Here is a 13,866-nt window from a genome sequence, read left to right on the forward strand (position 1 = left end):
TCTTGTCTGCACATTGAATTTTGGGGATTATTGATCCAGCTGTTTGTTAGTGAGTTTAAGTTAGCCACAGCATAAGAAAATGTGTGTTTTTCTTTCTTTCCTTCTTTCTTTTTTCCTTCTTTTTTGGAAACAAGGGATTTGGACGAGCCAACAGATAACGGAAGCACACTCACCAAGTTTACATGTTTACACTACAGTTTTGATGTTGGCTTAAGGTAAGGGGAGAAAGTATTACACCGATCCAAATATCTTCTTCTTCTTATATAAGATTTAATGCCAGAAAGGTAAAGTGAAGGCTTGCACCTGTTTGTCTGTTTCATTTGATTCAGTAAAACCTGCTTGAGGCTCAAGAGACTGTGAGAGAGCATAATGACCAGAAGGGGTTGAAAGAATTAAAGTTAATATTTCTATTTCAAATAGAGGCTATTACACACTGTATGTTGTGTATCTGAACTGGAAAACATTAAAAGACATTCTTAAACAAATGCTGTGCCATCGCTTTTATGACATGGCTGGGTTTGTACTGCTAAAAAGGTGTTTGTGGTTTGGCCACTGGGTGGCAGAGGAATTCTGCAGCATGTGAACACAACTTGGCTTCCTAGTATTTAAGTATCGCATTAGCAGGCAAATTCTAATTTACAGAAAGACAAAACATGGCGTCATTTTAGCCTTAGTGTAAAAAAGATGTTAGTTACTCTGATGTGAAGTTTCCGAAGTCCATTTTGAAGTCTGGAGAGAAGCATGTCTGCTATTGTTTCCACTGTTGTAAAAATAATTGGATGTGGCAAGGACAGGCAGGTGTAACTGTAAATCTGCATTCTCATTGGCTTCCAGTTTATGATTTACAAATTAGTAGACCATGAGCAGTTTTGTTTGTTTGTTTGTTTTTAATTTGGTTTGACCCAAAATGAATGAATGAGCCAATAAATTTGCCCGGAAGGTGTTTATAGTAGTCAAGATAGAAAGGACCAGAAGCTTTTTTTGCAGCCACAGCCACCTGCTGACCTTCAGATAAAATGCGAATTTAAAGCACTTCCTCTTTGCCTTCATATTTTGAACTAAAGCTTCAAAGTTCCGTCCATGTTTTAGATCATCTATGGTTAGAGTGAGTAAAAATTAATTCCTGGATTTCAGATTTAGTCACTGCCAAGAACCTCTGGTCTGGTAAAAAAAAAAAACAAGAAACCAAAAAAAGCTATTTAGCTAGTAGTTATTTAGTAAGCTAGCTTAGTTTCATGCTAGCTAGCTCAGTTTCTAGCTTACAGTACTTAATGTTTGCTAACAGATGCAGAACTCCTGCCGAAAGAATTTGACAATGGAAAGAATCTGACTAATGTAAAACTTCAAAAAGGGGTTAAGAAGGCAAGAAAAATAAAGAAAGGAAAAAATTACAGAGTTAGTTGCTAGTGTTTTTGAAGGCATGTATTGTCCCACTAGAACAATAAAATAGAACAGGTCAAACATGCCCTATAACTTCACCTGGGTCCTGCAGTCATTTGTAGGTTTTAAGAACTGTCTACAAGACCAGGGTGGATAAATATAATTTTATCTTTAACGGACTCAATCAGGAGAAAACAAATGTATGTTTGGTAAGAAAGCTACATCTAAGATGAATTTGAATGTAAGGAATGTGCTTAAAAACATTATCTTTTGCCTTCTCACTTCTTCCAGTCCAACATTTTGATTGTATTCTTTAAACTTATCAAAGTGACTATGCAAAGCATTATTTTCTGATTCTATTTGTATTATGATATATCTATATTGGACATGAATATTACCATTCGTGACCCTGTATCAGGTTTAGCGTACGGCTAGTTTTTCATCTGTAGTCACCTAGCATTTTATGTCTTCTTTTAGCTATATTTTTCAGAGTGTAAACTCTGGTTCATTGTTTCCTTTCTGTTTCTGGTACCAAGAAACTACTTGAGTTTCTTTAGGGTGTTTCAAGGTTACATAAGTATTTTATTTAAAGACTTTGGACACAACTCTGTTTCCCTGTCTCGTGTTTTTGTACTTGCAGGGTGGCCAGTTCTGTGGTGTAACTGTCCTCGGTGTCATTCAGCTGCCTCTCCAGTGAGTCATTTGTGACACATACTGACGACAGTCCTGTTTTCCACTGCACCTGATAATGCTGATGTCCTCTTTCTACACTGTAGTGTTCGTGATCTTGGCCAGGGGTATTGCAGGAGAGAGATGTTGCACTCATAGAATTCTTAATTGAAATCTGCAGAAGAATTGAAAAGTAGTAGCACTTTTTAGAATTTTAGATAGTAAGATAAGTAAGACTTGGATAAAACCAAATAGGGGAAGAGGATGAAGTCTGCTAATTTTTTAAAAGCATTTTTCGAAAAAGATTTGACAGGTAATTCTATATATGTAGAATGTCTACTCACATCATTGCCAGTATTGACATCACTCACCATGGTTGGTTGAAGTTCGTTCATTTTTTCTTTAATTTCAAAGGAGCAGTTTGTTAATTGGCATTTGTGTGCATCTCCTTTTCTGTTGTGCCTGTGTGGTCCAGTTTGTGACAAAGTTCATTTAAAAATGTGCTTCAAAATAACTGCTCAAATAAGTGCCTAGAGCCATTTCAATATGCCTTGATTTAACTTCACCTCAGAGGGTAATGTGCTTTTTCCCATCCCTTGGGGACATAGAATGGAGTGTCTCCAACTTTAAGGACTCTTTATTCGTCATATACCTTAAAACCAACCTTCAGTGTCTCCCTCCCTGCTCATTTCTCATTCCCCAACTACATCACACAGCCTCTACCTTCTTCAACCCTGATTTCTGCTTTATTCAAACATAATGATGATGAGACTATCATAACCATCATATTACTTCTTAGTTGCAAAGAAGATTTTCATTATGATAGATTACAGTGTGTGGCAGCATAGTACCCGAGTCAAAAAATAAAACACAATTCTTTGACATGTTTTAGCTCTGCCACAACACTGCCAAGCCGTGCCACACATGCACCAAAATTAGAGCTCCAGCTAATTCTGTGCATTCTGGTAGATAAACCAATGCTTATCCAGCACACATGGTGTAAAAACCATTGCCTTTCGCTGACTTGGTTTTGCAGAATGCTCATCAAGCAGAGATATGGCTCTGTGTAATATTCGGATCCTCGTGGAAATGTCCTACTGTTAGTCTGCCATTTGGAGGAAAAAAAAAACTCTGGTTCATTTTTGCAGTAATGCTTCCAGTCTCACCACGCCATCAATAGCTGATGAAACCTTCTTCTTAAAAGTATAAGGCTACTCATCATTATGTTAAATAAACAGGAATGAACACAAACTGAGCTCTGATTGTGGTTCAGTTCATTCACATCCAAATAATTCTAATTTCAAAGCCTGGCATAACTTGGCAGTGAGGGTTTCATGCTAGGAACTGTCCTCTCATCTGTTTATTCAGCTGCTGGTACACAATAATTTGTTATTACAGCAAATACACCAGACTAATGCACTACTTTAGTTGGATAAAGCTAGCGGAACGCTTTCCATTCATTCAGGTCCTTATGTGAAAATAAAACCTCCTTTGCCAAAGGTAAATTTCTTTGGTATCAGTGGTCAGTAAATGGTTTAAGAACTTGTTGCTCCTATTTTTACATCTCCCCCGTCAGATTTATTCTCCAATCAACTGATCATCTTTTTTCCAATTCCACTTTTGGCACTGTAAGTGAAACACCTCGAAATCTTTACAGTGGACAAACAAAAAGGACAGATCATTGTTGCGCATAATGCTTCCTGCAGCTGTGTACAGGCTTCCGTGTTCAACAGTTTTAGATCAATATATAGGAATTCCATAATGAAAAGCCTGAGAACTCAAACTGGTATACAATATATTTAACAGGTTTACTAAACATCATCTTCATCATTTCTTTTATCTCAAACACCACATCCTTATTTATACTTTAACAACTGCTTTAATGAATACACCCCACAAGGTTTAGTATAATTCATAAATACATATCACAGCTGTTTAGATGCACATTAATGTAATGTCAGGTCTTTTGCTCTCTGAATATACTCACTTGGATGATGTTTTCTGAACCCTAAGTTTTTTTTCTCTACACTAGATGGCAGCATTGAGCTAGAAATTATAGAGAACACATCAAAACTTTTTTTTAAAGGGCATCTTGTACGAGGATATCTTTACCAACACAAAGACAGAGCATTGCCTTGTTTTTTGAATGTCCTCAGAATGATCAAATTTAGATTGTTATAGTTCTGGTTTTCAATTTGAGAACTTTACTACAAATGTGGGTTTAAAAAAACATATATATATTCAAAAGTCTTTTATTATTTGTAGGTTAACTAACCAATTAAAGACACTAAAACCCAACAGACACCCATAAAAGTCAAATCCAGTTTTTATATCTGGACAGACAATGAAACTTGCTCCACAATATACCACAGGGAGGCTATTTCTGATCTAACAACACCCTTTCTTTGGCATTTTACAAGAATTTCAAGTAAATGACTCCAGTGGACAGCTGTTGTAGTGTAAGAGGAGCCTTTATGTCCGAAAGCACATTTCTGATTCTTTTTGCTGTCAGCTTTAAAACAAGAGCAGTCTGATAATGAATGCCTCTGCAAAAGCTGAAAAATTCCCTCTACACCATGAATGAGTGCCGCGATCTGTCCAGGAGCAGATATTTGTGTTATAATTCTTGAGAACATCAAAATCATGTATTCCAGTTGTTTTCATTGCAGTTGGATATGACATGCAGTATTCAGTGTTAGGATTCGGGTAAAGAATCCTTTTTGAAAAGTTCATGTATCTGCATCCGGATTAATGCCAAAGTTAATGATAGCCTTATTGAAAACTTTTTACGCAAATGTGTCCATATACTTTTGAAAGTGGGGTTCAAAGATTAGTATTTTACACAAAAGCAACACAAACTCAGTTTGGGATATTAAATTAGGACAATTTATTAAATGAGCCAATTCCCATAGCCTTCCACACAAGATTACATAACTGTATTGCAATCCTTTTCTAAATAGAGTAGTCCTCCTCTAAAGCCTGAAAACCATCACCCAGAACATTTTTATTGAATGAAGAACATTTCATTTTATTCTGATACGGACTCCTTTCTTAGATAATATCTTGCAGGACAAAATTTGAATTACCTTACTTCTGCTATCATTGTTTTTATTATTGTTAATGGCTGCTGTTAGGCTACATAAACCCATATGCACACAGAGGATGTAGCTGAGATAGCATTCAGATGGTGTGCTGCAGATAAAGAGGAAGGGGTGAGGGAGAGACACAGTTGTCGTAGAAGATCTGAAGGTTGGTGTCGACTTCGATGTTATTTCTCAGAAACATTTCAAGCTCCAGGACTGTCATCTCGTGGATGCTGTTGCCCTCTTTGGCGTTTTTGGCTAGGGCTGCATGGGATGGGAAGAGAACGCGAACGTCATGGGGCGCGTTGCGGTCATACTCGGTGCAGCAGTAAGCAGACCACACATCTTCGGGGATGGCCACGCGGTTCTGATTGTTGCGACGGATCATGTTGCCCCTGGTGGTCACTCCGGTGACAATGTAGGCAGTGCCACGGCAGAAGTTGTTAAGGCGCACCCGGATCCGCTCCTCGTACTCTCGCCAAGGCCCGATGTTAAACTCTCGTATCTCTGGGACCACGTTGGTCAGTGTGTAAGTGGCAGCGCGGTCGTGTGGACTGGACTGATGCTGGTCTGGGTTCAGGTGACCTCTTTCATAAAGAACCACATCAGAGTAGTCATCCAGCACTGCCTGGCTGTCCTCAAACTTCATGTGCAGGTAGCCAGTTGGGAAGGGCAACATGTTCCCATTGCCATCGAGCTCTGCCAGCTGGGGAAATGAAATAAAACTTAAAGCAGTCTTTAACATGCCAAGAAATAGCACAAGATACCCAATAAAAGTTCTTTATGCAAGGCCTTTATGTCCCTTTTTCTTTCCAATTTTGGCTTCCTTGAAAGCTTCTTTTTTAACAAGTGTGGAATATCTCATTAGGCAATGGTTAAAATTCAAGGATTAATGAATGAAAAAAAAAGTATTTTTGAAACACTAACCTGTGGCTCGTACATCCAGGGGTAGTCCACACGTCTGTCTCCCTCAGTTTTCTTGAAGGTATAAGCCGAGTAAACTGGGATCCTCTTAGAAGGATCGTACAAGGTCACATAACGGGGTTTGTCAGCATATCGCTGGCAGATCTTCTTCAGTTTGGTGTCGACAAAACCCCGCGGCGGAGTCCCCATATAGAGGGAGTCCTTGCATCTCTCCACATGATTAAAATCTTGAACAACTGTTGCTGATGTGAGACTACTGATTATAAGAGCACAAACTAAAGGCAGCTGCAGGATCTCCATGGTCAACGTGTCTCTTCAATGTCTCGCACTGTGCTCTCTGCAGAACTATGACAGCATAGGGTGTACGGTTAGGATTTAAATGTAACACAGCAGATAGGCAAAGCAGGAAGTGTGTGCGCCAACGACAGGCCTTCTAATGGATGGTTGCATTGATATGCAGGTTTGCTGCAGTATAGGTCAAACATACAGTGTTTAAAGCTTATGGACCTGTTGTGGTTAGGTTAAGTGCATCAGCTATATTGACTTTTAAGCTAACTATCAAAACTTTTTTAATGTTCTTAATGAAGTCGTGGCTTGATTTTTGAGACAGAGGCCAATATCATACTGATGGCCTAATCAAATAAATTCAAAGAGGATAGCTAGGATGTCACAATGACTTATTTTTCCCAAGAAAAACTGTAATTGGTATTCACTCTCGCATAAGCCCGAGGTCTGCTGAACGATAATGAAACAGAGGACACTGGAATGTATTCAGGAAGATGCTACTGGAGGAATCCTAAAATGCAAATCCATCTAATCTATGTTGGCGATGAACAAAAGGCTCACAGTCCAGAAAAAGGCACTACGTATACACGTTTCGCAGTAAAGTACTACTCACCGTGAAGCATGGATAAGCCAGAGGCATGAACAGATAAAGGATGGAAATTCAGCTACATAGTGACACTTGGTAACTATGTCATTCTCCTGTATAGCTGAAAACAATAGTTAAACTAGAGCATAATGACTTGGACAAGGATAATCGAGTGTCTATAAGCTTTGGTACCAAAGATGGTATTGTTTTTAATACATATAGCCAAGAATAAAAAATTCGAAATGCAAGTTTTGTGAGGACACTGGAGCAAAAGTACTTCATAGCAACTCAAGAAACTTCCCTTGCAGTACAGTGCAAGTATTTCTTAGCAAATGGCTCAGTGTTCTGCCAAAACGGCTTCGGCACTTATTTTGGCAGCTCACTGTGTACAGAGCGAGTAATCCATCTGAAGACGGCGTCCTTTTTCCAAAGTTTTTTTTTTCCTCTTTGTCCTCTCACTTATAATAACAGCTTTTGAACCTATATTGCATATTCTTTATTTTTTACTGTATATTTTTCTTCATCCAACTTGTTGTCAGCCAGTATTTGATGACAGGCTCTCCTTATCAAGCTCACTTGAGCCTGTTTTCCACCTCATAAACATATCAAGCCACCGCCCACGTGTCCCGTCAGAGGTTGTTTGCTTTAATTAACCATGCTAGGATAAAGATTAACATTTGATTCAGGGTTACCTGTACCCACCTTTTGCAGATGGAAAGAACTGGAAAGTGTGTGAAAAGCTCAAAGTTACGGATGTGCAGCTGAGGCGTCTAAAAGCTTTGACATTTACTGTAAGCTGCCTTTTTTTATGACAATTTGAATTATCTCAAAATACCAGTCCAAGGAGCTAGATGGTGACGGATTCTGTTATAGCAATACAAAAGCATACAAAAAGAGCAATTCATGGAAAATGTTCGTTCATATTCATATTTTAAATATAGACAAGTGTATTGATTTTTTCTCTCTCATTAAAATCAGTTCAAATGAACACACTTAGGCTTTCGGGGTATGTCCAATATGACGTGATGGGAACCACACATGTAAATAATGTGCGATGCAAAGCAAATAAAAGGAGCTACACGTCAGCGGCGGGAGTTTGTGGAGCTGTCCATACTGCCCTCTGCCAAAGTCGGTGTTATGCAAATGGAAACTGTCAAATTAGCCGGAGCAACAATCCTTCACTGCCCTAATAAGTCAATTTGAGTGACTGAGTGTTGTTATTCATTGAGGGACCAGCTTGCCTCTCTGATCTAATCTTGAGTTATGACAATCATAACTTATGTAGCCGGGGCTGATGATGCAGTTATGTGAACGGACATTTTTCAGCTGTCAGCATTTTTACCAATTAAAATTATAAATCCAGACCAAGTGTGTAGTCCCGGCTCCACTGCCCTCTGCTGCTCTTCGAGGGAAACAGAAACTCCAAAGTACCGGTCTGGTTCCCTTCATAGAAAAATGGTCAGTGTGATGAAACTGTGCTGTCAGATTGTGAATTTTGAACAAGGCTCTAGCTCAGCAGAGAAACCCATTTAACAGAGAATCTTATCAGCCAAAAATGATACTGTTAAAAAAAAAAAAGCTTTTGAAACAGTGCTAGATCTCAGCCAGCAGGCATCCTTCCGCCTGCCTGACTGCATGTCTGTGTGTCTCTTGGGGTGGATCAAAGAGGGCAAGAGTACTTTTCATACAAAGTTCTTTACAAACATGAAGCATCACTGTTTCAATGATGCTCAGACAGGCAATGAACATGTGATCAGAATACAGGAAGATTGTGTATGGCTGTTGAGTAATTTAATTACAAATGAAGTGCTTTATGATGGCTTATTATTGATGAATAAATATATAATGCAGTACATTAAAGCAATTCAATGTATGACACACTTTTAAATACAGATTTATTTAACCTTTATGATACAGGTAATCCCACTGAGACTCAATGTCTCATTTACAAGACAGACCTGTTTTAAACAAACATAAAAAATACAAAAATAAAGTAGTTAAAAATGTTTGCACAATCATATTAAAAACAAGAGTGATTCCATAAAACATAGACACACATATATTTACTAGTGATAATGCATTTATAGCATCAAACTGCTCTAACGTACAGCAGTTTTGCCATTATGTAATACTGCATATTAGCCACATGGAGGCACTACAGACTCGTCTCTTTTGTTTCCTCGTGCCCTCTCTCATGATAACTGCATGAAATCACGTTTATATATATGGTCATATGATGACAAACTGTTTTTAATTTCCAGTCTTTGCTTTTGTTTCTCCACTTTGTGCATCAGTGTATTATTGCTCCGTTATAGTCACGGTAAACTAATGCATCACAAAGTTTAAATTACATCCACATTTACACGAACTACTTTGAAGATGACAGACAAGACTGCAAAGAAGAAAAAAAGTTACAGGACTGAGAGTTTATGCTCCCATCCACTTGAGAACAGATTGTAGACCTTCATTGAACCGCCAGGGGGCACAATTTAGCAGGTATTGCTAGCCTGTGAGACTTTCCCCGCTTAGTTCTGCAGCAAAGACCGCTCATTGGTCCAAACACCCACATGGGGTTGAGCCCTGACCAATAGACTTTGAGCTGATCAGGGACTGTTGCTAAGGCACTTCAGGGGGGGAAAGGAAGAAAAAAAATCTTCCAGCAGTCTGATTCCACCTTTTCACTCTTTACATTTGTCTGGCTGCTCGTCCTCTTCATCTCTGCCTCTCACTTTCACTCGCAGCTGAGAGGTCTGCCTGCTCGTTATTGGTCGCCGACGGGTGAAACGAGCGGAGAGGAGTGAGCGGTGGCTTTGCATTGTTAAAGCCACAAAGACAAGACCCTCCCTTCATGAACCAAAAGCTGTAGCTCCACCTCCCCTCAGTTATCCTGTCACTTGACATTTGAGCTCAGCCAACGCTGGCTAGCCTCTCTGTCACCATTTCACTCTGCTTCACTTTCCAGCGCACCCAGAAAGACAACACCGCGGGTATTGAGCCCTTACACGGTACACACTGAAACTGTGCTTCTGTGAGCCTTTGCGGGGGTTTTTTTCAGTGTTTTGGGGGAGGAAAAATGTTGTAACAAGAACACATGAGATATGTCATACTGGTGTAATAGTCGCCAGTCTATTTATGCATAAATACGCATGTATAACCAATTTCTCTGCTTCCGAAGATTATTTTACAGCTGTGGAGAGATTTAAATATCTCCTCTACTGTACTGGCTGTGTTCCAGGTTATACACACACATACACACAGGGGAGGGGAAATAAAGAGGGGCTCTTTATTTCTCTCTCTGTCTGCCGTTCTCCCCTCCCCTCTCCTCTCGCATACCCTGCAAAGTGTGTTTGATAGGAAGCTCGCGCGCCTCATTCGCTCGCACCGCGTGATTGACAGTCGGCCGGCCCGCCCCCGTCGTTTCTGTGCACATGGATGGGTCTGCTGCGAGAGCGAGAACCAGCATCGGAGTGGAGTGGAAACAGGAAGAGGAGGAGAAGAGGGAAGAAAGGAGAGGATCGTGCGAGAGACGAGGTGGCCAGGAGTTGAAAGGGAGGAAAAAGGGGAACAGAGGGGCGTGCGACGAGAGAGAACCAAAACAAAAACAACAAAAAAAAAGAAGGTAAAGGAGAGAACCGCGGGCGGGTGGGCAGGAGGGAGGCGGGGGGGGGGGGACTGGATGTGCATTTATGTCTGAGTGGAAATGTGTCGCTTTGTGTACAGCACTGTGGAAGGAGAAGTGTAACTGTTTTCTGTCCCCTTGCATTGTTGCTGTTATTTGTGTCACTATGCCTGAACGATCTGCCTTGGATGAGCATACTGCAGTGTGTGTGGTGTCTGCAGACTGCCGCACGTTCATGAATGAAGCTCCCTCTCTCTCTCTCTCTCTCTCTCTCTCTCTCTCTCTCTCTCTCACATACACACACACACACACACACACACACACATACACATACATGCACACATACATGCTCACGTGCAGACACACAGCATGCGCAAGAACAGAAATGTGATGGGAGGGGGAGGTTGAAGATAGGGGAACTGTTGCAGTTACACTCTTGTTATGGCTACATCGGTGCTCTCCGGCACATTTAAACTGTTGAATATCCTCTTGTGTGAGCGTGGAGGGAGGGAAAGAGGTGTACAGTAGTAAGGCTCTTCAGTGCAACCAAGTGCTGTAATTATGGCTTTAGCTCAGGTCTGAACTGTGTCACTTGCTGGGCTCCTCTCAAAGTTCACTTCCCTCAACATGTTTCCCACAGTGGTTCTTTGGCCATGCGTTGACTCCATCTAAATATCTGGGTCACGTTTGATAACAGAAGCGATCCCTTTTTGTGATTTTGAAAGGAAAAGCAGCAGTCTGACGTTACTGTCAGTAATGTGAACCTGGTGTATGCTTTCAGCTGAAAGGATCAGTGCAAGCAACCACCTGCACGTGCATTTCTAGGTTACCATTCTCCCACAAACCCAGCTGTTTGTCACGCGCATTCATGCATGCATCCAGCGTCTTCTTCACTCCTGCTTCACAGTCTTTTGTTAAAGAGAGGGGGGAAAGCTGTACAAAAAAGCTTCATTTTTTTGCATTGTTTGCAAAAGGCACCCCTCTTTCTTGTTCTTGACCTTGCCTTGGTACATTCCAGCACCCCCTCGGAGAGCTGTGCTTTATGGAGCATACACTGGGAAGAAGCTGCTGTTACAGAAAGGGAGAAGGGGGATAGAGCAAGAAGGGGTGTGTGTGTGTGTATGCGTGTGTGTGTTGGGGGTTATTTTTAGAAATGTGATTGATATTCGCCTCATACTGTACGTTCTTTCTCTGCGATGGTGACACTATTTAAGGCCGGCGTCCGATAAAATCACGCATGTGCACGAGAGCCTGCCCAGTCTCTTGTTTCTCGTCTGTACATTGTTGCTCGTCCGCTCTCCTCCATCTGTTCTCCTCACGTCTCTGCTCTGTGTTAGCTTAGCAATAGGAGACCACCAGAGGCAGCCCATCGTTCCTTTTATGGTATAGGAGCTGTGCTACATATACACACACGCACACACATGCACATGATGGAGCCTCGGTGGAAAAAAAGATCTGCACATCTGCAGCGGGGTCACTGCAGTCGGCGTGGTGGAAGATTTGCATGAATTTGACAGCTTGTTTCTGAAGCTCTGGAGATCTCAGGAGCTGACAGAGCTGCTGTGTAAACAACACCCAAGCCTGAAGAGAGCGAACAGAGAAATGTGGCAGGATCCATTAAATCCTACTGCTCGCCCCCCCCCCATTTCCATGTCAAAATTCACACACAAATGTAAAAACTCCCCTCCTTGCTCGAGGCCTTCCTCCCAGCTCTGGACTAAATGATATCATTGGTTGCCAGGGATACAAGGACACAGCGTGCAGAGAAAAGGAAGGGTGAGGCATGGGCAGAGCCGTACAGATTGCCTGGAAGAGAAAGGGTGGGATATTGGATATCAAGAGGGAGGGAGAAGGAAAAAAAAAAGAGCCTTGTTGAAACAAGTAAGGAAGAGAGCAAAGGCAAAAGGGCAGACCAGCAAGGAGGGGAAGGCAGGAGGAAAGAATGCCTGCCAGCTTGTCAAACCATGCTTCCTCTCCTCTCTTGCTCACAGCTCTTTGTCTTAGAGGGGGTCAGGTTTGCAGCAATGTAGATCTTTGCAAAAAAAAAACAAGAACAGAAAGAAAGAGAATGGGCAGGTGTACCCAGGGGACAGATGAGATGGAAGTGCCCTTTTTCTTAAAAAAGCAAACAAACAAACAAAACCTTCCTTATCTTGTACATCTGTGCACCAACTGGCGATGGTATTTCCTCAGTCCTTTTTTACTGTGTGTCTGTCTGTGTGTGTGTGTTTACCAGCTAGCCAAGGATGAGGATGTCTATTTAGAGGGATCCGAGACTCTGCGGGTCTGCTGTCTTTCTATTCCGGCCTGACAGCATCATCTAATTTGGACCAGAAAGTCCCCACTCCCACTCACCCCCAACTCCACCAACAACACTGTTCTCTCAGCATTTATTTTGAAGGTAAGACTTGTGTAAGAGATGCACAAACACACACATGGGTTCTACATTTGGTTTCAAATAGCCAGATGTGGGTTTACATGGCTGTCCTTCTTTGGTGGCATGGAAAGAGAAAGGAGATGGTGGGTTTAAGTGAACAATAGGCGTCAACAAATGAAGGCTTTTTACCTGTCTGCGCACAAACGTTACACACTGCCAAAGCAAAGAGGGGACTGTAGTGGCCAAAGGTACAGTGGTAATTGAATGCACCTGGCATTTCATAAAGTCAGCTCTTACATACTACACTTTTGGAATTGTGTGCGCTTTCTTTTGGGCTACCTTGCTGTGAAGGGAGTTTAACCTGCAGCAACTTAACCCATTCTGCACATGACATCATGTGGCCTCGCAGCTACAGCCCATATGTCTTGAATTAACTCCTGCACACATGGGTTTAATATTGGAGCCACAGAGCCGTTGTTGTGTGGAGTCAAATGCAAGCTGGTGCTGACTGACGGCTCCCCCTACAACACTGTAAGCAGGGAGGGTCTATACCAGATGGGTCTGCATACCGTTGCCCCATCACTTGCAAGCACAGCAACTGCAGCACTTTGTCCGCAAATGTTGTGAAAGTAGGAAAAAAGTGGAAACTGTTGTATGCAAGTAATTGTTTGGGACAGTCACAAACACTCAAAATACATTAACAGAACCAAGCGATATCTCAGCTAAGGAGACTTTTACTGATAAAGAGGCAGAGTGGAATTGCGGACGTTTGAAACAGCAGATTTTTAGCAGGACTGGGGTGGATGTCGCCAGATGTGTTGCATCTGCTGCACAGCATAACCCAGCGATGACTGATGTCACCCGGTTCTGTATGTGAAAGTGAAAGCATGCAGTGTTGTTGTAATGCATGCTAGCAGTGCAACGCTGTGTGCACGCTTAAAGA

At 41.6% G+C, this 13,866-nt stretch overlaps 2 protein-coding genes across 5 annotated transcripts in view; one reads left to right on the top strand and one right to left on the bottom strand.

The window, feature by feature from the left end:
• Nucleotides 1-4,920: 4,920 nt before the first annotated feature.
• On the bottom strand, nucleotides 4,921-6,424 carry LOC101475364 (endonuclease domain-containing 1 protein). Its single transcript, XM_004557333.3, has 2 exons — nucleotides 6,060-6,424; nucleotides 4,921-5,838 (listed from the first exon to the last, which is right to left on the bottom strand). The coding sequence occupies exons 1-2, from the start codon at nucleotides 6,354-6,356 to the stop codon at nucleotides 5,230-5,232; spliced, it is 906 nt and encodes a 301-aa protein (XP_004557390.1). The 5' UTR covers nucleotides 6,357-6,424; the 3' UTR covers nucleotides 4,921-5,229.
• Nucleotides 6,425-9,862: 3,438 nt separating this feature from the next.
• kdm6bb (lysine (K)-specific demethylase 6B, b) overlaps nucleotides 9,863-13,866 on the top strand; it is a 28,168-nt gene continuing 24,164 nt past the window's right edge. For 2 of the 4 annotated variants that reach the window (XM_004557332.6, XM_012920813.5), the window contains exons 1-2: nucleotides 9,867-10,546; nucleotides 12,783-12,947. The gene's annotated coding sequence lies outside the window, so the exon portion shown is untranslated. Of the gene's footprint in view, nucleotides 10,547-12,782; nucleotides 12,948-13,866 lie in introns of all 4 variants that reach the window. The other 2 variants (XR_013100516.1, XM_076889015.1) reach the window with 2 other exon arrangements.

Source organism: Maylandia zebra, linkage group LG10 (assembly GCF_041146795.1).
Source record: "Maylandia zebra isolate NMK-2024a linkage group LG10, Mzebra_GT3a, whole genome shotgun sequence".
NCBI lineage: Eukaryota > Metazoa > Chordata > Actinopteri > Cichliformes > Cichlidae > Maylandia > Maylandia zebra.

What these genes read in the sequence shown, in the direction of transcription:
- LOC101475364 (XM_004557333.3), bottom strand. Translation starts at nt 6,356, where the DNA reads ATGGAGATCCTGCAGCTGCCTTTAGTTTGTGCTCTTATAATCAGTAGT. An exon ending in CCTGGATGTACGAGCCACAG is followed by an intron (nt 5,839 to 6,059) that starts GTTAGTGTTTCA and finishes TCATTTCCCCAG; the next exon opens with CTGGCAGAGCTCGATGGCAA.